The sequence below is a fragment of the Molothrus aeneus genome, chromosome 27, assembly GCF_037042795.1.
Source record: "Molothrus aeneus isolate 106 chromosome 27, BPBGC_Maene_1.0, whole genome shotgun sequence".
Taxonomy (NCBI): domain Eukaryota; kingdom Metazoa; phylum Chordata; class Aves; order Passeriformes; family Icteridae; genus Molothrus; species Molothrus aeneus.
In genome coordinates this window covers 3,647,319-3,671,166 of record NC_089672.1, presented here as the reverse complement: position 1 = coordinate 3,671,166, position 23,848 = coordinate 3,647,319, and the positions used below count along the sequence as shown (strand labels likewise).

The 23,848-nt window shown below is 49.3% G+C and overlaps 1 protein-coding gene across 1 annotated transcript in view; it reads left to right on the top strand.

Moving 5' to 3' along the window:
* Positions 1 to 873: 873 nt before the first annotated feature.
* The window catches only part of SBNO2 (strawberry notch homolog 2), a gene marked incomplete at its 5' end in the record, with an annotated part of 43,719 nt that continues 20,744 nt past the window's right edge, over positions 874 to 23,848 (top strand). The window contains 5 exons of the mRNA XM_066566624.1: positions 874 to 981; positions 2,267 to 2,346; positions 7,350 to 7,473; positions 18,509 to 18,673; positions 23,532 to 23,624. Of these exons, the coding sequence (XP_066422721.1) occupies positions 874 to 981; positions 2,267 to 2,346; positions 7,350 to 7,473; positions 18,509 to 18,673; positions 23,532 to 23,624 (570 nt within the window). The remainder of the gene's footprint in view (positions 982 to 2,266; positions 2,347 to 7,349; positions 7,474 to 18,508; positions 18,674 to 23,531; positions 23,625 to 23,848) is intronic.

The window sequence follows — 23,848 nt, the reverse complement described above, 5'->3', positions numbered from 1 at the left end:
TTTTTTATTTTAATCCATTAAATCCAATTGGAAATTGGCTTCCTGTGGGATAATGGAGAATTTGGAAGAAAATTAATCAGTATGGTGGTTTTGGCTGAGAAGCTGCACTGGAGGCAGGGTGTTACTGTGGGGTTAATCCTGCCAGGACAATGCTCCTGCATTGGATCCCCTTTTGCTGGCAAAAGGGAAAGTGCCAGAAGCTGATAAATTCAGGAATTTGTGGCATTAACACTATTAATTTCAAATGAGTAACAAGGTGTTGTTGGGTTTGACTGGTGTGGGAAAGGTCTTGGTGCAGAAACATCTGCCTTGGAGCTGGGGGGACCCCGGAGCTCCACAGGATGGGAGATGAGGGTTCACTGCTGGCTCAGCAGTGTCCCACCTCCAGAGCACATTTTCAGCAAAACAGGCAATTTGGGGGAATTGATTACCATGAGTTTACACAGGAGTGCAGAGTCTTCTTGTACATTAGATAAGCAAATTCCTCAGGCTGAGCCCAGCTGTGGGTGACCTTAGGGACCTGCGGGGCTCCTGGTGTGAAAGGCAGGAGAGGTGTGTTCCAGTTCCAGCCTGGGTGAATTCCAGGTGTGGTGCTAATGGAGAGCTCTGTTTCCCATAAAACCCTCTCTTTTCTGAAGAGGCAGCAGCATTTCACAGGCTGCTGGCTGTTTGCTCATCTCTAAGCTATGTTTCAGCTCGCAAGTAGTTTTTTTTCCCCACCTCCCCTTTCACAAAACCTAAACACGCCTTTCTTTCCCAGCCTAGGACATGGTGCAGGGTGAAGAGCACAATTGAAGACGCTGCCACCACTCACTCCACAGCCTGTCCCACCCTCCTGAGGACTCCATGAGGCAGGACACGGGCTGATGCTCTCACCCCACCATGGATGGGGGGAACAGCTTCCCACAGCACCAGCAGCCGGGCGATGCCGTCCGCGGCGTCCCCGGCCTCCGCTCCCAGCTCGCCGTGCCCAATGTGGAGGTGAGACCCTGCAGATCCTGGGGAGGGGGAGGCTGTGGCCCAGGAGGGGTCTGGGCACAGCAATCTGGCCTGGTAGATCCTGGGAGTCTTGGTCTGTGTTTACAGCAGCAATTTCCAGACTTTCCAGGCAGCTGCGCAGGGGGGTGTGGGACTGAAGTGAGGAGGGAAAAGCAGGGCTGTGATTAAAGCAAAACCTCTCTGAAAGCTGCTGGCTGCCAGCTCCTTGAGGAAGGACTGAAGAGACTGAGAGAATGTGCCCAGGATTGCAGACTTTGTTCCTGCCCCAGCACAACTCTACCAGATGTGTGAATCTGTGCCCGGGTCCAGCTGTCTCTGTTTCCAGAGCAGCAGAGATAAATAAGTTGTATTTGTCCTGATATAGATGCTAAAACCAGACCAGGTCCCTGATGCATTTGTCCAACAGGGCAAAAAGCAAACCCTGTCCCAAAATAGCTGATGTGTTCCTGGAGTTTTCTCTTTCTGTTTCAAACTCTGGAATGTGTCGCATGCAGGGACACAGAGGTTCAAGCGAGGCCCAAGTTCCTCTTGCTTCAAGTACAAGGTTTCATTGCTTTGGGCACAAAAAGAACAGATTAAAGGCTGCCGTGGAGCTGAGTAAGGAGATACTGTGTTCTCTCCCTGATTTTATTGGTATGAGCTGAGCTAAGACCTTGCCATTAACTGGAGACTGTTCAGGGAGGTGAGAAGACAAAAGGCACAAAAGAACATTTTTGGATGTGACCTCTGCCAGCCAATTTCAGGTTATTGGGTTGGTGCTGACATCCCACAGAGACTGAATCATAGAATAATGGAATCACTGAGGTTGGAAAGGACCTTCAAGGTCATCAAGTTCAATCTGTGACTGATTCCCACCTTGTCACCACACCAGAGCATTGAGTGCCACGTCCAGTCCTTCCCTGGACACCTCCAGGGATGGGAACTCCACCACCTCCCTGGGCAGCCCCTGCCAAAGCCTGACTACCCTTTCCACCAATAAATTCCTCCTGATGTCCAACCTGAACATCTCGTGGCACAGCTTGATGCCATTTCCTCTTGATGCCATTTCCTTTGTCCCTTCAGAGTGTCCTGTGCAAGGGCTGGGGAAGGGGACAGTGGTAGGGGAGTAGGTTCCAAAGGTGAAACTGGAGGTTTGGAGAGACAAAGAGCCACCTCTGCCTCTGGGAAGCACTGAGGGAGGGAAGCCATGGGCCTGCCCTCGTGTCTGCAGCCCCAGGTAATGGTTCCAGGCCTCTGCTGCTCTAACTGTTGTGCCTTCTGCTTGCAGAATTCCATGCTGGCCGCCGACTCGTGGAGTAGCTGCTACCCAGTCCCTTTCCCAACCTCATCTTTCCCAAGTGAAAACCAGTGAGTGCTGTTCTCCTTTGTCTAATCCCCTCTGCTCTTGCACACCCCGTGATTCAACTGTTTCTTTGCTGCTTTCCATGTTTACTTTATTTCATGATCTGATGGGGAAATAATTGCATCACTCACTGATCTTGTGGCATTTCAGACGCTGCTGCAGCTTGGGAGCAGCAGCAAACAGCTTTTTGTTTTTAAAAATGAGAAAAAACCTTTGTTTTCTGTTAAACCTGGAGGCTGCAGTAGGGGAGAAACGGCTTTGGTTTAGCCTGGATTTGTAACACTAATGGAATTCTTAACAGATCCAACTGAGCAAACATTGGGCAGTCTCTGGATTTGCACAGATGTGGAGGAAGATGTTACCTGTACTGGGGATTAGATTTTGGGTGATGTTAAAATCGTCTGCCATGTCAGTGGAAGTGACTGACACTAACAGCCGTGTCATGTCTTTACTGAAAAATTTTGTCTTCCATTTTCCCTTCACAATGAACCTTCATCACAAGGTGGGATATGACAAATGTTTGCACAACATGAAGTGGCCTTGTGCCATCACTGAGCGACGTGGATGGTGATTCTGGTGGGGCTGGGGGTTTGGAGGCTGATCCATGGCTCCTTTGGTCTATGTGAATCCAGGGATACACAGGATATGTTCTTTATCTAGGTCAGAGGTGGGAGGAAGGAGAACTGAAAGAAGCAGAATTTGACATCCTGAGCTAACAACTCTGTTCCAGGTGCCTGGCATTAAACTGGGCATTTAATGTAACCTCCCTCCTAAAGGGATTTTGGCATCTTCATGGTGGGATCCCTGTGATGGTGTTTGCAGGGGTCTGAGGATGAGGGAAGAGACGAGAATGTTGACTCCATGTTTCAGAAGGCTTGATTTATTATTTTATGATATATATTATATTAAAACTATACTAAAAGAATAGAAGAAAGGATTTCATCAGAAGGCTGGCTAAGAATAGAAAAAGAATGATAACAAAGGCTTGTGACTGACCGAGACAGTCCGGACAGCTGGGCTGTGATTGGCCATTAATTAGAAACAACCACACGAGACCAATCCCAGATGCACCTGTTGCATTCCACAGCAGCAGATAACCACTGGTTACATTTTGTTCCTGAGGCCTCTCAGCTTCTCAGGAGGAAAAATCCTAAGGAAAGGATTTTTCAGAAAACGTGTCTGTGACAGGATCCCTCCCTGGGAGGGTGTGAGCTCCAGGCAGACAGGAGCAGTGAGGATCAGCTCCTCTGGCAGGGGGATGAGGGGACTCGAGTCCCTGTGCTCCTGCTGCCCTGGTCCCCTCTGGCCGCAGCAGGAGCTGTGGGGTGGATGCACAGGGCAGTTCCCCATCAGAGGGTACCAGAAGCTGCCCCACAGGTGCTGAGGGAGCTGAGCTGTGCCAGCTCCTCCCCACAGGAGACTTCTCAGATACATTCAGGCCTTTTGCTCTTGGCCAGCCTGGCTGATTGGAAGGGGCTGTGCTTTTTGAGCAGGATTCCTGTAAATTACATGTTGTGAATCCTCCAGAGAGCTATAACAGAATTTCTGTTTTGCTGCATTGAACCACAAGATTAGATTGTGTTTATCTATTGCATTGGGGGTTTTTTTTTGGTTTTTTTTTTTTTTTTCCTCTTGACCATTTGTTCTGGTTTTGCCCCTCACTCTCTTCCTGTTCGGTGCCGCTCGTACCAGCGCTGCCGGGAACAGCCCAATCCTGCAAGGACATGCCTGTGTCTGACACAAACCTGGACTTGCTGCCTTTGCTGAAGTTACTTCTGGAAATGAGGCCCATTGTAGTAATGATTTGCTAGGGAATGATTTAGCCCATGCTGCACCTTTAGCTTCCTGTTCTTCGTACCTCAGGAGGTGTAAAAATCACTTTTCAGGTGAGATCTTCCATATCTGCATTTCACCTTAAAAAAAAAAAAAAAAGTCTGTGCTTTTTGTATTTGAAAATGGCACTGACTCTGTTTTAGGTGGATTTAGGGTGAGGGGGTTACAGGCAGGAATCCTGGAAAGAATGGAAACATTGAAAAGTGAGATTTTAAAGGCAGTTGTAATTGTAGCCCATTGCTGTAACATGAAAAAATGCAGCTGGCATTAGGGGTGGTGCACGTTTTTCTTCAGAATCCTTGCAGAGAAATCTCATTTGCAAGTGGCTGTGTTTGGACAGGGCTTATTCTCATAGCAACACCTTTATCCTGAAGCAGGTTTTTCCTGTTTCTTTTCAGGAGTTCACTTTAATGCTAGGGAATTTCTTCAGAAGACCCCAAACGCGGCCTCTTGGGTTCAGATTTTCTTAACCTGACAAATGTCAACAGTGTATTCAACCTCCCTGAAAGAACCTGGGAGGTTCAGAGCAGCAGCTCAGCTCTTTTCTGAGGAATTATCCCTGCAGAGCTCAGCTTCCCTTGCTGAGAGGCTCAGGACATTCCTGGCTGGGGGGATCTGGGGCAGCCCAGTTGTGCTGTTGGATGAGGTGTCACACAGCTGCAGCAAAGCTTTGTCCCCAGTTTACACTTTTCTTGTTGTTTTTATGCCCTTTTCCACCTCTGCATGGAGCATTGCTTGCTGAAATAGTAAAGCAGGCTCTGAAAAAACATGGATTGGTGTCTGGTGAGGAAGGAAAGTGGCAGGCTAGTGCCAAGGCAGCCCGTGGCCTCTCAGCTCTCCCTGATCTTCCACTGGCTTGAGATGAGAAGTTTGTGTCTCTGAGTGGAGGACAGAGGATGGAGCCTGGCCAAAACACACATGGAGGTCTCAGAGAAGTGGCACTGTGGGCCCAGGAGGGCTTTGGATGCATTGGTCATGCTCATTGGGATGAGCAGCTGGATGAGCAGCTGGAATGCAGCGGAATTGCAACGGAGCGTTCCTCCTTGGGCAGCTGCTGTGATTAAAGCAGCATAAATTTCCTTTCTGGAGCTGTTTTTGGTTGTCTAGTGAACCCCTTCAGCATTTGAGGGAAGCTGCTGACCCACAATAGAGCAGTTTACCCAGGAACTGAGCCCTGGAGAGGCTGAGCAGGTGGGGACAGGGCAGTGTTCACAGCTTGGCTGTGACAGGGTCACTGACCTGATTCTTCCAATTAAAGCATTTTTGTCTCGGTTTATTTCAAGCAAACTTGTCAATGGCTCTGTGCCAAGCCTGCAAATGAGAGGAGACAGCTTTGAGTTCTGAGTCCAGGGAAGGTAAAGCCCAGCTCCAAAAGTACTGATGGGATTTTGGGGCTTTCCAAGGAGGATCTCAAAGTGGTGCCTGGAGCTGCTGTGGGCTCTCCCTGCAAACTGCAGCAACCAAGGGCATCTCACATGGGCAGATTGGAAGACCAAGATTAAGGGTAACAAAATGCCAAGCAGAGCTGGTCATTCCACAGCAGGCCAGGGAGGCTGGAGCTCTCTTGCTCTGTTTCTTGTTACCTTGACTGACCTTTGTCCTCGCCACAAAGTGCCAGGGGAAGAGGAGAGGGTGTTCACTTTTCCAGTAAAAATAGTTTTCCTATTCCTTGGTTAGTTCCTTGATGCTGGCCAAGCTGTGTCCTCGTGTGAGAGACAGCGAGACCACAGCAGCCTTGGCTTGAAAGCCTTTTAAACCAGCCTTTTCCTGTGTGGAAATAATTAATTCCCAGAATTTATGCCCAGATTTTAATTTCCTTGGGTGGATTACAAAGAGCCAACAATCAGGGCTGGACTTTGGGAGCTGGGATGTGCAGGTTTGTGTTCACACAGGGTCTCAGGTGTCTCTGCAGCAGGTAAGGCCGTGGCAGCACAGAAAAAAAATAGAAAAGGAGGAAAGAGCTGTTAATTTTTGAGGGGTTTGTCTTTAGTGATGGGAAACAAGCAGGAAAAATGTATTTATCAGAGGAGATAACTGTGTTTGCACATAAATCCACATGTAAATGTTCACCGGGTGCGTTAACGAGCTGCTGGCCACACATGGCACCTTAATTGTTTAATAATCCTTTGGCAGCTTGGCATTCCCAGCTCCTGGGCAGGAGTTCTGTTCAAACTCTGTTTCTCCCTCTTCCCAGCGCCCTGTTCAAGTTTCTGGCCGTGGATTATTTGGGCATCAGGGTGAAGAAAGAGGAAACCACCCAGCTGGGGTGGATGTCCCGTGGTGGCAATCGCCCAAGCAGGAGCACGGCCCCTTACGGGAAGGATTACAAAGCACATTCCTTGCTCCTGCAGGAGAGGGAAGAGGCTTGTGCAAACCAGGAGGTGGCGTGGAGCAGAGGCCAGGAGCTGCTCCTGGGCAGGAGGAAGGAAATTGGCTGCTCTCGTGGCAGTTTTTGCCCCTGGCTGCCTGGAGGAAACGGATGCAGGGTGCAGGGAGCAGGAGGAAGCTGGCATGGCCCTGCCCAGGTGGAGCAGGCAGGATCTTTGCTTTGTTCCCCTGTTGGCTGAGCACTGATCTTGCTTTTGAACTCACATCCCTAGTTCCTCTCTCTGGGTAACAGTTCTGTCTTGTTTCCAAGTCACCAACCCCTCCATTCTCACCTGCCTTTGGGCTCTGTGAGTGGTGAACCCCCTGTCCAGGTGGGTTAACAGGGGTGTTTCCCTGTCAGAGCTGATTTGTGAGGCTGTTTTGGGGGTTTTGTGGCCTAAACTGGCATTCAGGTGTGATGTTTCCCTGCAGCTCATGTCCTCACATGATGTGACTGGCGGGTCCACCACGCCCATCATGCTGGGATGTCCCAGGGCTTCATTCTGCTTTGTCATCAGGGCTGAAATATTGGGTACTGCAGACCATTTTTATCTATTAAGTCCTTCCTGGTCTACACAAATTAAGAATTATATTCTTAATTCAGCATTTTTACACTGCTGACTTTGGGAAGTGGGATAGAACTGGTAGAGGTATTATTTTGCCATCTCTCTTCTGGATAATATCCAATAATATCCCTCTCCTGTATGTGACATCCTGAAGTTTCAGCTTCACTGCTGTCAGAGGCTGAAGTGACCTGAGAAGTGCTAGGGACTGACAGGGAGTAACTGCTTTTCCCATTTCCTTACAGGCAATATTTTAGCCCCCCTCAGGATTTTTATATGGATTCCATCAGCAGACCACATTTCTTGGATACAAACTATGCAGCTGTGGACCCCACTGACTTCTTACCAAAAAATGGGGATTTTCCTCAGGTAAGTGCAGAGTTCCTGATGTCTTTGGGGAAAAAATGAGGCTTTGGAGTGCTGGGGATTGCTTTTCAGTGTTGCCTTACTTAGGGAAAATGAAGACATGGGCGATAAATTTGTCCAGCCCCAGAGAGGAATTGTGTGCAGTTGGGATCAGTTCTCTGACACCAGGAATTTGAAAAGTGTCCATGGTTTGGTAGGAGCTTCTCTGTGGTAAAACAGCTTCTGTCTTTTAAAGGGGTGTTTGGCATAAACACTGGTGGTGCTGGGGGCTGCAGGAGGGTCCCAGAGTGTGAACTGAACACGCTTCAGACTCTTTGGTTATTTCCCTCCCAAAATTCTCTTGTGCTGCATGTTCTTCCTCACTGGTTAGAAGTGGTGGATTCCTGAATAGTGAATATTTAGGGATTACATCAACTCAGTGCCTAGCATTCCAAGAGTGGAGCCAGGTCAGTTTTTGCAGAGCTGAAGTGTGGGAGGAATGAGCAGTGACCCCGAGTCACTCAGCATCTCTGGGGACCCAGACCTCCCTCACCTTGGGGATCTCTCTGGGTGGGAAGGAGCTTTTTCCTTGGAGGTTTTGAAACATTGCACTACTTTTGGCAACATCTTATGGTAAGATTAGTCAGTAAAAACTGCAAGTAGTTGATATGATAGAGCTGACTTTGGAATAAAGAAGGGACAGGCTATATCCTTTCTAGGAATTAACACACACATTGGTGTCTGCTGGTGTATGTGTTAATTCCCCCCTCGTTGTGTCTTTGGTTTCTTGGTATGGCTAAAGAGTGGTTTTGTCATTGCTTTGGGCTCTGATTTCTGCAGGTTTGGATGTGCAGGTGCTGGGGATTTGTGCTTTTTGGTGTGGTCCCCCCATCCAGCTCCTCCTGCTTCACATCAGGGACCCACCTGGGCAGCCACTGGGCAGCTGCTGGGCAGGGTTTTCTGGCTGGATTAAACCAGATAAATAATTGAATCACAGGAGCATTGATCTCTGCCTCCTGCAGAATTAATTGTGGGAGGAACGAGACAGAAAGGTGATCTCATCAACTTGTGAGACCATTTATGGGGCTGTGATGGGAAGGGGAGAGGGGTCCCTGCCACAGGTCTCACCTCCAGGTCTGGTGGGGTTTGGCTGATGGGTTCAACGGGAAAAGGGCTTAATTATTTCTTTAACTTATGTATTTTCTAGTATCTCAGTGGTCAGTCAGCTTCCTTCCCTGCTGCATCACAGAAATTGATCTCAGCCAACTTGGAGGAGCAGGTTTTTGGAGGTTCTCTGTGAAAGGAGATGCTTTGTGTTGGCTGGGTGAGAAAAGAGCAGGAAGCTCTGAGACAAAGCAAGCATGAATGACCTCAAATGATTCCCAGAGCAAGAAATAATTCTTGTGCTGCTCTTATCCTTTGGGAGAGGAAGCCATGGATGGGAGTGAGTGCCCATTTTAGGCAAATGGGCTTTTGTTTGGACTGAACCTAACACAGCCAAACCGGTTCCTTCACTGGGATATTGTACCACCAGGCAGTGCCATGTGCTTCCACAATGAGCAAAGCAGCTTCATGGTGCTCTCCTGGCCTGTTCCATGCTTTGTCTGTGAGCCCATGCTCTGGAGATTCCACAGGTAACAGGGTAGTGATGTGTCACCCTGAAACTGAGGAACGGTGGATCAGGCTTTGCTGGAGCTCTGTTTTCCAAGCTGAAGCTCCCTGGAGCCAAGGGACAGCACTCAGTTATTTCGCCTGTGGGGCTGTCTCTGGAAGAGGAATGTCAGGCTCCAGTCATCCTCTAACAGCTCATTCTGCAGGATGGAGCCAGGTCAGCCTTCCGGAACACTCAGATTTGGATTTCTGAGCACCTGCACGGTCTCTCCTGTGCTCACTGGGAGCAGGATGCACTAAGCACTGACATGGAAGCCATGGATAAACCCCAGGGGTCTCTGAGCCATCAAGCATTGCCCATCCAGAGAAAAGCTGCAGATCTGCTCACAGGAGCCAGAGGTGGAGCCTGGCTCTGGTGGAGCAGCAGGTCTCAAATTGGAGATAGTGGCATCAGTCTGGAGCCATCTGGGAGTCTCCTGAAGCTTTTCCAGCCCTTTCTTCAGCAATGTTTTCCACTTGAACGATTTCTCATTTTCCCAGACACCAAATTGTTAAATATTAACATTTGGCTTGGGAAGCTGAAAGATGCCATCCAGGAGGGGGGGTGGGAGCAGCTGGGTGGTTCCATATTTCCAGGTGGCTGTTCAGGAAAGTACCTGTCTCTTCCAAACTTTCCTGCTGCCATGGTAGGAGTGGCAAGGGCTGATCCAACCATGCCAGATAGAGCAGTGGAACCCAAGGGGCAACATGAGGAGTGTGCTGCAGGTGCTGGTAAGAGATTCCTGTCCAATCTGTGGTTCTTGGGCAGGCAAAATGGATCAGGTGCTTGTGTGAGGACTTATGCTGCCTCCACACATGGACACAGGCTGTTCTCTTGGCTTTGCTCCCGCAGCAGAACCCAGAATTTTGAGGAATAATGAAGAAGGATTTGAAAGGTCTAAAGAGCAAATGATTGAGGCATTTGTGTAGCAAACCCTTTCTGTTGGTGGCAGTGATTGTCCATGTGCTGTAGAGTTCAGAGTGGGAGTTCTGGTGCTTTTTCCTCTGGCATTGGTTTTTCCTCTCATCATCTTTCCATGTTTTGTTTTGGGAGTCCTGGTCCTGCAGAGTGCAAAGGCTTTGCTGACCTTGGGGATACTGAGAGTGGGAATTGCCACATTTTCTAATGTCTCTGGGAGTTTCTCTGTGGTTGAGCCATTCACCTTGCTGAGCAGGGAAGGTGCTCACTGCATGGCCAGAACAGCCTGATGTGAACTTGAACTTGTTTCCTGCACAATAGGGTTCTGGCTTGCTCCTGGGTGATTCATCCTTGCTGATCTGTTGGCATTTTTTATATAAACAAGTGGCTTGAGTGGAGGTTCAGAAAATAGTTCTGGGAGGCCACGTTGGGTCTGACAGCATTTCTGGTCTTGGGAACTGTTGTCTGCAGCCAAAGTCTCATCCCAACCACATGGTGCCATCTCCTTATGGAAAAGTCTACAGACTGCCCACGTGTCCTTACAAATCACAGTCCTGAGAGAAGCAGGGTTTGGTTTCTGTTGCTTCCCTCCCTTCCTGCTGGTTATTCCTGCAGTCCCAGGTGCTGCTGAGCTGGGATCTGGCACTCGTGGGCGGCAGTTCTGCAAAGGCACCATGCCTGTGGTGGTGCTGTCTTGTGACACTGATGGTGAGAGCTGTTAATTGCCATAATAAAACATTGAATCCAGGAGGGTTAAACTTATCCTCTGGCCTGTGTTGTCCCTGTGAGCTGTGTCTGTCCCCAGACCCTTACAGAGTCAAAGCATCCTGCTCTAGGAGAGCATCCCTGCTGCTCTTGGCCACCACAGATTTTTCTTTACTTCACTGCCCTGGACAGTTTAGAATTAATTGAAACACAGACTCTGCCTAATTCCCCTGAGCTCTTTGTCATCTCTGATGGCCTTTGCTGGCAGTCTGTGTTCCCTTTGCCTAATTTTGTGCTGCTTGTGGCTCTAGAAGAGGACTTTGCTAAACACACAGAAACCTCCTCTGCTGACTCCGTGTGCCCTGAGAAATAAACCTGGGAGGGGGAGCAGCTCCAGGGGAAGGTGGAACTGGGGACATGGTGGGTGTGCAGATCCTCCTTCTCTCCTCAGTGGGCCAGCTCTGGGTGCTTTGGAAGGAACTCTGGTCCCCTTCTTCAAACGTGGGTTGGAGGGACATCAGGCCAGATGGATTTACCCTGTGGGCCAGGAGGAATTGCCTGCTCCCAGGCAGAGTCACCTTCAGTAATTCTGTCAAGGTGCAGTTACAGCCTTGTTTGATCTGCTGTGCTGGATGGGGGCTCCTGAGCACACGTGTTAATCATAAACCAGCCCTCTCCTCACCACCAGCCCCTTGCAATCTCCTCTTAATCGTCCTTGTTAAAGCAGGAGGAGAAATTAACCTGCTCTTAAAAAAAGTATTAATTTTTAGAAGTGCTGCAGAGAGCACAGAGCTGTGGTGATTTAGGAGAAATCAATGCAACAGTTATTAAATTATATGGAACACTTGGTTGTGGCTGAAACAAAGAGTTTCCTGGAATAAGAAACATCCTGGAACTTCTGTTGCTGTCCTGGAGTTATGTCTACAGGGAACACAGACATTAAAATCCATTTGCAGGCAGTTACCTGGCTCTTGGCCTTGGAAGAACAAGTGGCTTTGCATGCTCATGTCTTTGTTTCTGCACTGCAGCTTTGGGGTTTGGGCTGATGCAATAACACTTTATAACCCCTCTGGCTGAGATACCTGACACATCCTGCAGCCCTGGGGTAAGGAAAACAAAGGCTGTGGTTATAATTCACTGTGCACTGACCAAAGGGCTTGGGGTGCTCCAGCTGAGGCACCCTGAGCTGGCTCCCTGGAGGAAGGGAGGTATAATTTGGGTTTTGAGGTATGCTTTGTTGTCAGCGGATTGCAGGGGCCCCCTCAGATGCCTGTGGCCCTGGGGAAAGGGGTAAAAGAGCCTGGAGGGCTCAGATACCCCCCTCCCCACATTCTAATCTTGATAGTTTTCATCTGTGTTGCTGCCTCCAAGCAGCAATGTCCACTCCTGGCAGGAGGGATGGAGATCTGCCTTCTGAGGGTCTTGGCAGGCACAGTTCCCTGCCTCCTCCTTTGCCAAAGCCAACAAAAGTGGGAAAAGCCAGTCTGAAATGCTCAGTGCTCTTGAAAGTGCTGCTAATAGAATCCAACAGCACACCATGAGGAGATGGTTGAAAATAGATGCTTTAATTCAAAGCAGAGTTGGTCTGAGTCAGGGGGTGCAGAAAGTTCCCCAGCACAGCAACTCCCTGGGCTTGGCTGGAAGGGGGTAAGTCAGATGTGAGAGCTGGAATAATCCTGCTTTCCTTGTCCCTGTCTGTCAGCACACGTGTTCTTGGGTGAATTGTGGGGAGGCAGGTTGGGAACATTCCAGGTGGTGGTTCCACAGTGGTTTATCTTCCCCTTGGTGATTAAACTGCTGTGGTCTTGCAAAATCAATGCAGCAGCCCTGGGTGTCTGAGCTGTGTTCCCACTTCCTCCAGCAGCACACAGGTCTCTCATGTCTGCATTTTGCCCCCCCCCGACAGCAAAGGAAGAGGAAATAATCCACCTGCTCTTCCAAAGGTTGCACAGATTGCAAGTCCTTGATTGACTCAGGCAGGACATGGTTCAGTCAAGGTCACACAGCAAGTTGCTAATTAAGACATTTCAGAAATTAATTTGGCCTCTTCACTCCACGCATGTCATTAAAGCACCTGCCCCAGCAGAGCCTGCCCTTAAATACAGCAAATTCAGAGAAAAGCAGCCTTGAGAACCCTCAGCCTTTCTGCTGCCCACAGAAACCGAATTCTGCTGTCTCTGTAGTCCCTGCAGGACGTTCTGCTGGCTCTCAGGGAGGGGCTGCTTGCAGCCTCCACTGGGAGATGAGGTGGGTCCTGGGAGCAGGGAGAGCCCAGCCCAGGCTCCAGCTCCTGCTGGGAGCCCCATCCCTGCGTGCAGACCCTGCCACAGCTGCATTTGTGCCAGGGAAAAGGTGGTTTTCTTTCAATTTGCCTATTGAAAAAAAACTCCTGGACTAGGTGTGGAATGTGGGTCCTCACTGTTGATGTTTCAGTCCCACGATGCTGCAGAGGGTTCTGCCCTTGGGAACGAGTCCTGCTGCAGAATTTTGCCCTCTGGGTGATTTTCCAGCCTCAGTACCTGGCGAGTTTTCCTTGGAGGGGCCCATCCTCCTTCCTCATCTGATGGCACAAAGCAGAATTCCCTCACTCAGCTCTCTCCTGGAGGGCTTTGTCTGCTCACCTCTCTTGATAGCCTGCTGGGACTTTGTGCTTCTTTCACTCCAAAGCTCTGTTTTATTTTGAGAAGTGCCCGATAAAATGGGATTTTCCAGCTGTTCCCAGCACAAGGCCCTGAGAGGAGCTGTCTCAGCAGCGACAGCCACAGCAGCAGGCACTGAATGCTGGCTCAAATATGGAACAGAGATGAGCTGTGCTCCCTTGAAACTGTGCCTGGAAGTTGTGGGAGCATGGTGGAGACTCAGAGCAGTCAGGGCTCCTCTCCCTCCCCATTCCCAGCGTGTGCACTGCTGGGTTTGCTGGGCAAACTGGAATTGACCCCACGGGCAGAGCCTGGCTCTGGGGCTGCCACCAGCCCTGCCAGGGAAGAGCAAACAGGAGCCTCTTGCACCCAAAGCAAACACGACAGTTCCCAGGGATTTTCCAGAGGGTGATTTGTTGGGTGATTCCTTTAATCTCCAGTGTTGGAGGAGACCTTCATTAAGTTTACATCCCCCCTTTTTGTGCCTTTTTCTCTTCCCCACCAGAAATTTATTTCTGTTACCAGAACTGTTAAAGTTAAAAGGGACAGCTTTGGAAAGAGGAGGCAACGGCCTCTGGGAAATAACAGTGACCCAGGGAGGAAAGGGAAGAAAATGGGCCACTCCTCTGGATTCCTAAAGGCACCATTTGGGGTGGGGCAGACACCAAAGACAAAGAGAGCAGCACATGGCTCTGGGGGGCACACCAACATGGGAATGCTCCTTATGAGCTTTGTCACTTCCACCGCTGCACCTGAGCCCTAAAATCAGGGTTAGGGACAGGAGGGCAGGACCCCCAGCCCAGAGCAGGGGCTCCAGGGGGACAAAGTCTGGCACAAACAGAGCACATGGCTCTGGGGGGACACCAACATGGGAATACTCTTCATGAGCTTTGTCACTTCAACCGTTTCACCTGAGCCCTGAAATTGGGGGTGAAGGGGTAGGAACAGAAGGGCAGGACCCCCAGCCCAGAGCAGGGGCTGCCAGGGGGACAAAATCTGGCTTTGGGTGGCCGGGGAGAGGAGCAGAGGGAGCCTGGAAGGCTCTGGCTCCGCAGAGCTGTTTACTGTGCTCTGTGGTTGGATTACACCACGTACAGTAATTCTCCTCGCACTGCCAGTAATTTCACTGACTTACCAAGCAGGCATCATTTCCTGAAAGTCAGCCCTGGACTTAGAGGAAGTAAGAGCCCTCTCGTCGTCGTGACTAAACAGTCTATGCAAATCTCCGGGCTCAGGACGGCTCTGCCGGGCCCCGAGTCTCCATTTTCCCTGCTCTGGCTGCTTCATGTTGGCTTTTAAAGCCCCCTGATGAGCCCTGGCTGTGAATGGACCTTTCTGCACTTTGCTCTGAGCACCCTCCCCCTGCTGCTGCCTCCCGCACCGACAGCCCCCCGAATGCTGCTCTAAAATGTCCCAAATGCAGTTCTGGCTGAAGTTCCCATCTCTCTACAAGGTAAAGCCTCATTTTTTCCTGGGTCTTTCCTCCTCCTCCTCCTCCTCCTCCTCCTCGGTGGAATTCCTGATGTGTTTGGTGGCCAGGGCAGTTGTGCAGTGGCTGCAGAGTTTTGGGAGTGACACCTCTCCATGTTGGGTACTGGGAATAGATTTTTTTTTTAAATTTTTTTTTTTTTTTGTCCCAAAGATGTGATTTCTGTTTTGCTGGAACCTGCATTCCTGGGTGCTATTCAGTGTAGAATTTGGAGGGAAGGAGCCCTCTGAGGGTTGATCCGTGTGTTTGTGTAGGTGTGATGGCTTTAAGGGCTTTTATTTCCAAAGTTAATGTGGGGTGCAGGAAGGAAGGGGAGCTAAACCCTCCACACTGTCAGTTTATTGTCCCAAATTTAGACAGACTTTGGGGTTTGACATCTGAAAGATTTTATAGTGATCATCTGCAGCTGCTGATTCGGTCACTCCTGAATAATAATTTGCTTAATCTGTGACTTTTGAGGTGCCAAATGTCTCTTGGGTGACAGTGTGGCTGTAATTGTGGGTGTGTATTTGGGTGTTTAGATAGGGTTTTGGGTTTTTAATAAAACCTCCTCTTCACATGTGTGCTGTGCAGTGCAGTCATCCAGAGCTGCTCTGCAGACACTGCTCCCTCAGTGTCTGGATTGTGAGAAAATAAACCATTTCTATTGATGGCTTGATGGAAAAAAAATATTTTTAGGATGCTTGTTCTGTCTGTATTTAGACTTCACCTGTTCTTTCATTATTTTTAACACTTTGTTTTGACTGAGGGTGCTGAGCTGTTCCCAGGGGCTTGGAGAAAGATCAAATGTCTGGGCTGGGGTACCTTGATTTTTTCCTGATCTTTTCTAGGGAGATAATGTGTCATAATCTCAGTTTTGGGATAATGACAGGAGTACTGTGTGCCACAGTAGCATCAGGTTGTCCTCTGCTCTGAGACCCACCTGCAGCTCTGCCTCCAGCTCTGGGTCTTTGGCCCAGGAGAGGCCTGGACCTGCTGAGACCAGTCCAGAGGATGCCACAGACATGCTGAATTCCGGGAATAAGGTTTATGTAAAAAAACAGTTGCAAAAAAGTATCTGAAATAAAGATCCTACCTGTCAGAACAACTTCTATCTGGTGCAGAAATTTGACTTCTGCTGAAACAGAAGTGCTGTTACTGTAGAACCTCATTTTTCTAATGAGAAGAACTTAAAATTCTGATTAATCCATCTGAAACAGGGACAAAATTACATGTTTCAAGCCCCAGTGCCTGAACTGACCCTGACCATGGCCTTTTGGTTGAGGTGATGATCCTTCTTTTTCCCTGAGGTCACCAAGGCAGCTGCTTCCATTTGCATCAGATAAACCAGGCATGGTTTGCACTGGTTGTGGTTATCCATGGCCTTGTGTGAAACAATTACCCTGGGTTTGGTGAATTTGCAGAGGTAGTGGTGGTGGAAGTTCCTGGGGTGGGGAAGCTGGCAGGTGATTAATTTTAGTGCTCTTTAGATAACGCAATTAGTTAAGACAAATGAGAGATTCTGGAAGTTTGTGACTAATGCCTCGTAATGCTGGCAGAGGATGGGATCACTGCATCACTTCCAGGAGGAGTATTGTCCTCCCTCTGCCTTGGAGGCTGCTTTCCTCTCCCCAGTTCAGCCCAGTGGTGGGGCTGGAGTCTTCCCTGGGGATGGAAAGGTCTGGGTGACGTTTGCTGCAATGTCTTGGGTTGGGTCATGAGGCTTTCCCATATCCTGTTGCTATTCCAGCCCAGCCCTTGCCCATTGTTGGGAGCTGATGGCCACTCTGTGCTGCCCCACAGCCTCCCCTGCCATGACCTGGGTGTGCAGATGTTTCCTCCTTCCCCAGCCTCTGTCAGTGCCCTTTGCAGGTGAACAAACCCTGCTTGGAAGTGTCTCAGCAGTGGGGCTGGGTGGGATCTGGGACCATCTGGATCCTGCACAGGCCACTCACTCTGGCCATGGCCAGATCCACCCAAGTGTTCTTCTGCTTTCTGGAGTGTTGAAGGGAGTCCAGGGCTCCCTTAATTCCAAGGTGATAAATCTGGGTGCCTGTTCAGTCTCTGGATGCCTTGATTTCTGGGTAATCCTAAAATAGCCACAGAAATAGCAGGAGCAGGAGCTGCTGCCCTCACTCCCTGAGTCTTTAGGTCCACCAGTTGGTAATTGAGGAATTCAAACTCCCCACATCACACCTGCCATTGCTGGAGTGCTTCCAGCACCTGCACTGATGGCTTCAGGGCACACATTGGCAAATGAAACATCCCTGGGAAGAAGGGTAAAGGAACATGTCCCAGTGGTTTAAACCCTACAAGCCCATAACTTTTGATAGCAATCAGGGGGATTCTGACCCAGCTCTTGGCCTGAAGCCCTTGGGAGCAGCAGCACAGCCAGGCTCAGCTCCTCGTGGGTTTGTCAGGCAGGGCTAAGTGACTTTTAAGAGTCTTTGGCTGCCTTTCTGCCTGTAGTGGGAAATTGGCCCTTTACTGGAAGTGAGCAGTGATTCCTCCTGTACCAGCCCCTGGCTCTGCTGGCAGCAGCCTGTGGGGTTACCCTGGTGCTCTGGCTGGGCTGTGCAGCATCTCTAGGGCCACCAAGACAGACCTGTTGGTCCATTTGCCCTTCCCTCACAGACACAGGCTCATCTCCTGCCAGACCTGAGTGCTGGAGTTTGCTGCTGGAAGTACATGGCTCTTAATTAACAGCAAAGTTTTTTCTGCTTTGATGAAATTTGAAGGTGCTGTTTGGTGTGGGAGGAGGGCTGAGGTGATGGGATGGAGCTGGGGAAGGGGCAGGGTCTGTGCCACAGTGAAGAATGCAGAGCAAGAAGTGCTTATTGGCTCTTGGTTCTTGCCACCTGAAATAGGGAAATCAGACATGGGCTTCATGTTAGGGAGGGGATTGATGGCTCTTTCTGAGCCAAAGTCTGTGTAACTCAAATCAGCAGCATCACTGGGCTGGCACCAAATAAAACAGTTGCAAACCATCCAACCCAGTCACCAGAAAAAGAGCAAGGGCAGAGCAGAGCGTGGTCCCTGTTGCTGAAGGATGTTCCTTGTCCAGGCTGGGGCTGGCCCTTGGGAGGAGGATTGGTAGATCTGCCTGCATTTACCTCGATTCAAATCCAGGTGACACCAGCACTGCTTCCCCTGCTCCTGGCAGCCTCGTGTGTAGAAACTGCCAGAAGGAGAGGGATGTTTCCTACAGGTAGCGCTGCATGGGAAATTACAGTGAAACAGCCACACTATGGTTGAGTGTAGCTGGGTCTCTGGGAGCCCCTGCACATGAATGAAATCCTTGAGTCCTTTGGGGCCAAGGTGAAGCCTTTGCCCCCCTCAGCAGCCTTTTTTAATCAGGCACAAAGTGGAGTTGAGCGATGCCACGTTGGATTCTCCTCTCTCTCCCAGTCCATGGTGCAGGGATGTGCACAGCCTAAGTCAGCCTTGACTGTGTACCCACACTCCAGGCCAGGGCTTTTCCTGCTTTTTGAAGAAACAGATTTTCAAACAGCACCACAGAGCCTGTCCTCATTTCCAGGTTAATTCCTGCGATCTGTGGAGCGCCAAGCAACGGAGACGCTCATTGAGCAGAAAGAAATTACAACTTGCTGGCTGAGTAAGGAGGGATCTTTGCTCTCATCCTTCCTCCTCCAACCACGGCCATGCTTTGTGTTCCAGGATTCTTCATACCTCAATGAGCTCTCCAACAACAACTCCCTGTTCTCATCCCCCGCGGATTCCCTCTCGGACATCGTGGATGCCAAGGACTTCCTGCCCGCCGACAGCCTGAGCCACGTGCCAACGCTGTGGGATGTGAACACACCTCAGCAGAACCAGATCGAGGTAGGGGCTTCTCTTGGTTTGGTGAAAAACACCAACGCTGTGGGATGTGAACACACCTCAGCAGAACCAGATCGAGGTAGGGGCTTCTCTTGGTTTGGTGAAAAATGCCCAATCACTTGGTTTTAAAATTTTAAAAGTTTAATAGTAATGAAATGGTTATAAAAGTAGTAATATAATTAGAGTAATAATCATTTGGACAATTTGGATTAGGGCAATATGAGACAATAGAAACAAAGAGTTACGGACATCCAGGTACCTCCTTCTGAGCAAAATAAGCCCGAAAAAGGACACAGTTAACAGAGGATTAACCCTTAAAAGCAGCAGCCTGTTGCATATTCATACATCTCATACATGATGCATAAATTCCATTCAAACACAGGATTCTGTCTGGGCAGTGTCAGCTTCTTCCTCTGAATCCTAACGGGGTTGTCATGGCTGAGTGAGGCAGGAAGAAGTTCGTTTCTTCTGACAATGGAGCAATAAATTCTCTTTCTCTGAAAGATTCAGGTGTCCTGTGGCTCCTATCTCAGTGAGAGTCCTTTCTTTAGAAAAAAAGTATCTACATAGCAAAGTTTCTATTTTAACCTTATGTTATAAACTAAAACTATATTTAACACACTACTTAAGAAAATTAATACAGCATCAATTTCCAACATAACACATATAATATTCATTTTAATATTTGCGAAAAGCCAATCATAAAATACGCATTTTTCACAGTTTGAAAAGACAGCTGTCTGCTAAGGAAGGCAGGAGCCTCCCCTGAAATGGAAAATGTAAACCCCCTCCCTCCGAATTGCTATAAATTTTAAATTAAGGGGCTCTCAGGCAAAAACTATGGGAGCAGGAATAACAGTTCTTTAGTAGGGAAGAAAATAAAAGGATAAAATAAACAATGCAGTGCACTAAAACAACACTGCCAGAGTCAGAACACAGGGTGACACCCTGTGGGTCAGGGTGTTGGCAGCAGAACCATTGGAAATGTGGCTCAGCCCTCCTGCAGTGTCAGGGCTGGTTCTGCTGGAGCAGGGATCCTGGAGAAAGGTGCAGTCTCTGCCTCTGAAGATCCAGTGGCAGAGGCAGCTGCTGTTCCTCTGGGCAATCCAGTGCAGAAGCTGTGCTGGTGTTCCAGAATCTCCAGATTATATCCAGGCAGGAATGCTTGGCTCCTCCCTCTGGGCTCACATCTCCCAGTGGGATGCTGTAGTTCTTATCAGCCATGCAGGGACATTCAATAGCTGTTCTCAGCAGATGTTTTTGGAGGGAGGAGTGGTTGTGGAAGAAATAAGGAAAACTGCCCACTGAACAGAAGAAACTCTCATGCAGATGGCAAATAGAATACAATTTGCTTGGCAGTCCAGGACAGGGCTGCTCCTTTCCCATCCTCCCAACAGACAGGAGGTGCCTCAGCCTTCATCCCTTGGGGGTTTTACCAAAGAATTAAGAAACCAACCCAGTTCCTTTGGGTGAAGTTTGAGGTGTGGTGATGTTATTTCACTGGTGCAGGGAAGGGGTGAAGTGGGGTTAAGTCCAGCAGGTCCAGGGTTCTTGGGAGTGCTGAAGGGATGGACTCCAGGAAAACCACCCTGACATGCATCATTAGCTTCCCCCTACAGCAGCACCTTTTGTTTGTTCACCAGGGCAAACAGTTCAGCAACAATGACTGAATAACTGTCTCAACTTCAGACTCACCATTTGTGTTTACTTTGTGAGTGCAAGTCCCTGCAGGCTTTTACATCCCAGAGTTTTCTGGGGTTCAGGAGCTCCTTGCAGTCCTTCAGCATCACCTGATTGTGGGCATTTTTTGGGCATTTTCACCAGCCTTCTGCTCTCTGCTCTGCAGAGAGTGGTTGTTGGGACCACATCATCCACATCCACTGGATCTGGGTCTCAGCTCTTGCAGTTCTTGTCCATCTGTGCCTCATATTTCCACTGTAGGTCACTCTCCTAGGAAGAATGAGGGAAAAACACCCAAAGTGGCTACCCCAGGAGGGAACTGGGGTAATCACTGCTACATTTTGAGGCTCTGCTGTGCTCAGTTTCTCTGACTGTGCTTCCCTGAGCTGTTCCTTCTGCAAGCCTCGGACCAGTTGGAACTTGCAGTTTGAGGCAGCAGGAAGAGAGCTGAGCTATTGGAATGCAAGAAGTGGCTGCAGACATCCCAGGCTTGCAAACTGGATGGTTAAAAATGCTGGAGAGCAGATGCATCCCCCAGGACAGAGGAGCCATGTGCCACATTGCTCCTGTTTTCATATTATTGTTGGGTTTTTATGTAAAAGCCTAAATCTCCACTGAAATGGTTCTGTGGTGGGCTCTTTCCAATCATGTGAACTCTGTTTGAGACATTGAATGCCTAGAAAATCCTGGAGTTCTGTGTCTGTGGAGTGGACAACAAAAACTTACTGGGAAATGCTGTTCTAAATGCAGCATGAAGAAAACAAAGGAGAAATAAACGTTGTGTAAGTGTGAGACTGACTTGTGTGACCACAGCAGGATCTCCAGCAGAGTCCTTGTCCCTGTGCTGTTCCTTGTCCCTGTCCCATGCTGTTCCTCATGCCCTGCCCTCTACCCTTGTGTCCTGCTGAGCTCTTGGGCTCAGATAAGGCCAATTAACTCCTTGGAATTCCATTTATAAACGACTTCCTTTGGAAAGGAATCTCCAGCTAATTTTGAACCGTTGTCTTATCTGTGTTTGCTGAAGCAGTTGGGGCAGGGTTGCTGCTTTTTTGGGCTGTTTTTCAACTGAGTAACATTTCCTGAGGTGGTGTCAGTGAGGTGCCTCATGGACAGGAGATTTTGGTTTCATTATTGTGTGCAAGTGGCACCATGTACTGGGGCACTGGGTAAAAGTACTGCCAGTTTGATTCACCACTGGCCTCTGCATATTGGTGTGGGATATCAGCAGCTTTGATAATCTTGTGCCTCCCCACATCACCACACCATCCTAGTTTTCCCTGGAATTGCAGGAACTTTGGGTTTTGAGCAGCCAGAGCAGTCACTAAGCTGCAGTGATGGAAAATCCATCACATTACATCCTGATTCCTGTGATCCATCGCTCATCTGTGGCTGTGCAGCCAGTTCTGACCCACAGTCCACTGCTGGGTCATCAGGAGTGTAGTTTTTCCAGAACTTTTGTCTCAGAGACCCAGACAGAGCAGGAACATCAATCTCTCAAAGTTCTGATAGATGGGACATCCCAGGAGCCAAGCTGGATAAATCCTGGGGGGAGACCCATCTGTGGATCCCAGGTACAGGAACAGCCTTGTGCTTTGTCCTCTTTAAAAATAAACATTCCTAGCTCGCTGAGAATCCCTGGATTGAGGTGCTTTGGGATCAAAGTGGAAAGGGCTGCACACAGAAGTGCCTCTGTGTGCCAGTGGGGAGAGCTGTTATCCCAAGGAAAGGAGCTGTATCCAATGTGTTGGCTCTGTTTATCACTCAGGAATGGGCAGAGAGGGAAGAGCTGCTACCCTGTGAAATATTTGCAGGAGCAGCAGACAAAACAGCTTTGATTGTAATGGAGTTGTGAAATAACCTTTTAAAAATAGTCCCTGTCATACATTGTGTTTTCTGTCATCCATCTCACACATTCCCAGTGTTTTTAAGGCTGGGAGGCACAGCCCAGCCTTGGAAGCCTGTGACTGGAATTTGAGAGCTGCTGATGCAGTTTTTTATTGCTCATTCACAGTTATGTTCAAGATGTGAGCAGCTTTCTCCCAGCTCAGAACCCAGGGAAGGGATTTACACAGAGTGAGGTTGGCTTGGCAGCCATGTGGGACTGATTCCAGTCCAGGGAAGTCACTGCAAGGTGGGACAAAATGGAGAAAAATGCAGAGGAGAAAAAAGCAGAGTAAGAGCAAGGCTGTGATTGTGCAATTGTTGGTCTCTCTCCTACTTCCAGCCCTGTGCTCTCATGGATCTGTGTTTCTCTTCTCTGGATGTTCTTAGCACCGAGGGAGGAGAAAATCAAACCAGGAGGTGAGGGAGGGTAGGGAAAGGCAGGAATTGTACAGGTGGATGATCCATCTCCCACTGCAGCTCCTGCTCCCACCTGCTCTGACCCTCACAGCACATTCTCACCTGTGTGGGTGGTTTTCAAATGCCCCCAACAGCCAAGGTTCCTGTTGCTTCCTCTGCAATTCCTGAGGTGGAATGCTGAGTGCCAAAGCTGGGTCAGGATAGCAAAGGTTTGTACTTTGGGGATTTTTGGGATGCAAACTCAGCCTTGCATTTGCTTCCTGCTGCTGGAGCTTCAAGAACACATCCTGCCCTTCCAGCAGCTCCTGGCCTTTCTCCTGTCTGAGGCCAAACTGAGCTTGGATTTGTAGGTGGGGATGTTTCACCTGCTCTCCAGATTTGCTGGCACTGAAAACACTTGTTCTGTCCAGCTTCCTTCTGGTAATTCTGACTCAGGCTTCCAGGAATGGAGGGTGGGTTTTTTTTCTTTCTTCTTCTTTTTATTTTTCTTAAATTTTATTTAAAAATAGGAGTGTTTATGCCTAAGAACTTCCCATGTTTCTCTGCTGCTGGTGGAGCCTGGGTCTGTCATTGGGCCTGGCGCTCTGCACAGGCTGCAAACTTGGAGTAGAGCTGCTCCTGGAGCTGCTGATGGCTTTGGATGCCACGAGCTGCTGGCCTGACCTTGCTCTCTGTCGGGAAATTCCAGGGTGAATTTGTTTGTGTGGGAGCAGAGGAGGATCTCCTCAGCCTGGAATATCTTAGGAGTTCTCTCTCCTTGTGGAGTGTCTTGGGAGTTCTCTTCTGGCAAGCTGCATGGTCCAGGGATCAGAGTGTCCAAGGATCTTTGTTGGTGCATGTCCATGTTTGCCCTTCCTCACCTGCACGCTCTGTGTTGCAGCTGTTCTCACCCAGCACACCATTCCCTGGCCTGAACAGCTCCAGTGACCACGTTCCTGCTGTCCCCAACACCCCACTCCTCATCAGCTACCAGGTGAGAGCCTCAGTGGGATGCTCCTGGTGACATCCCAGTGCTGGGGGAAGCATTTCTGACCTTTATCCCTTCAGAGGGAGTGAGACAGGAAGCTCAGACAGGCACAAGTCCCTGCCCTTCCCAGAAGTGTGTTACATTTCCCAGAGGGGAGCCTGCTCAGAGCTTTGGGCTCTGAGGACTTTGCTCTCTGCTGTGGGCACAGCTCTGGGTGTAAAGCTGGGCCA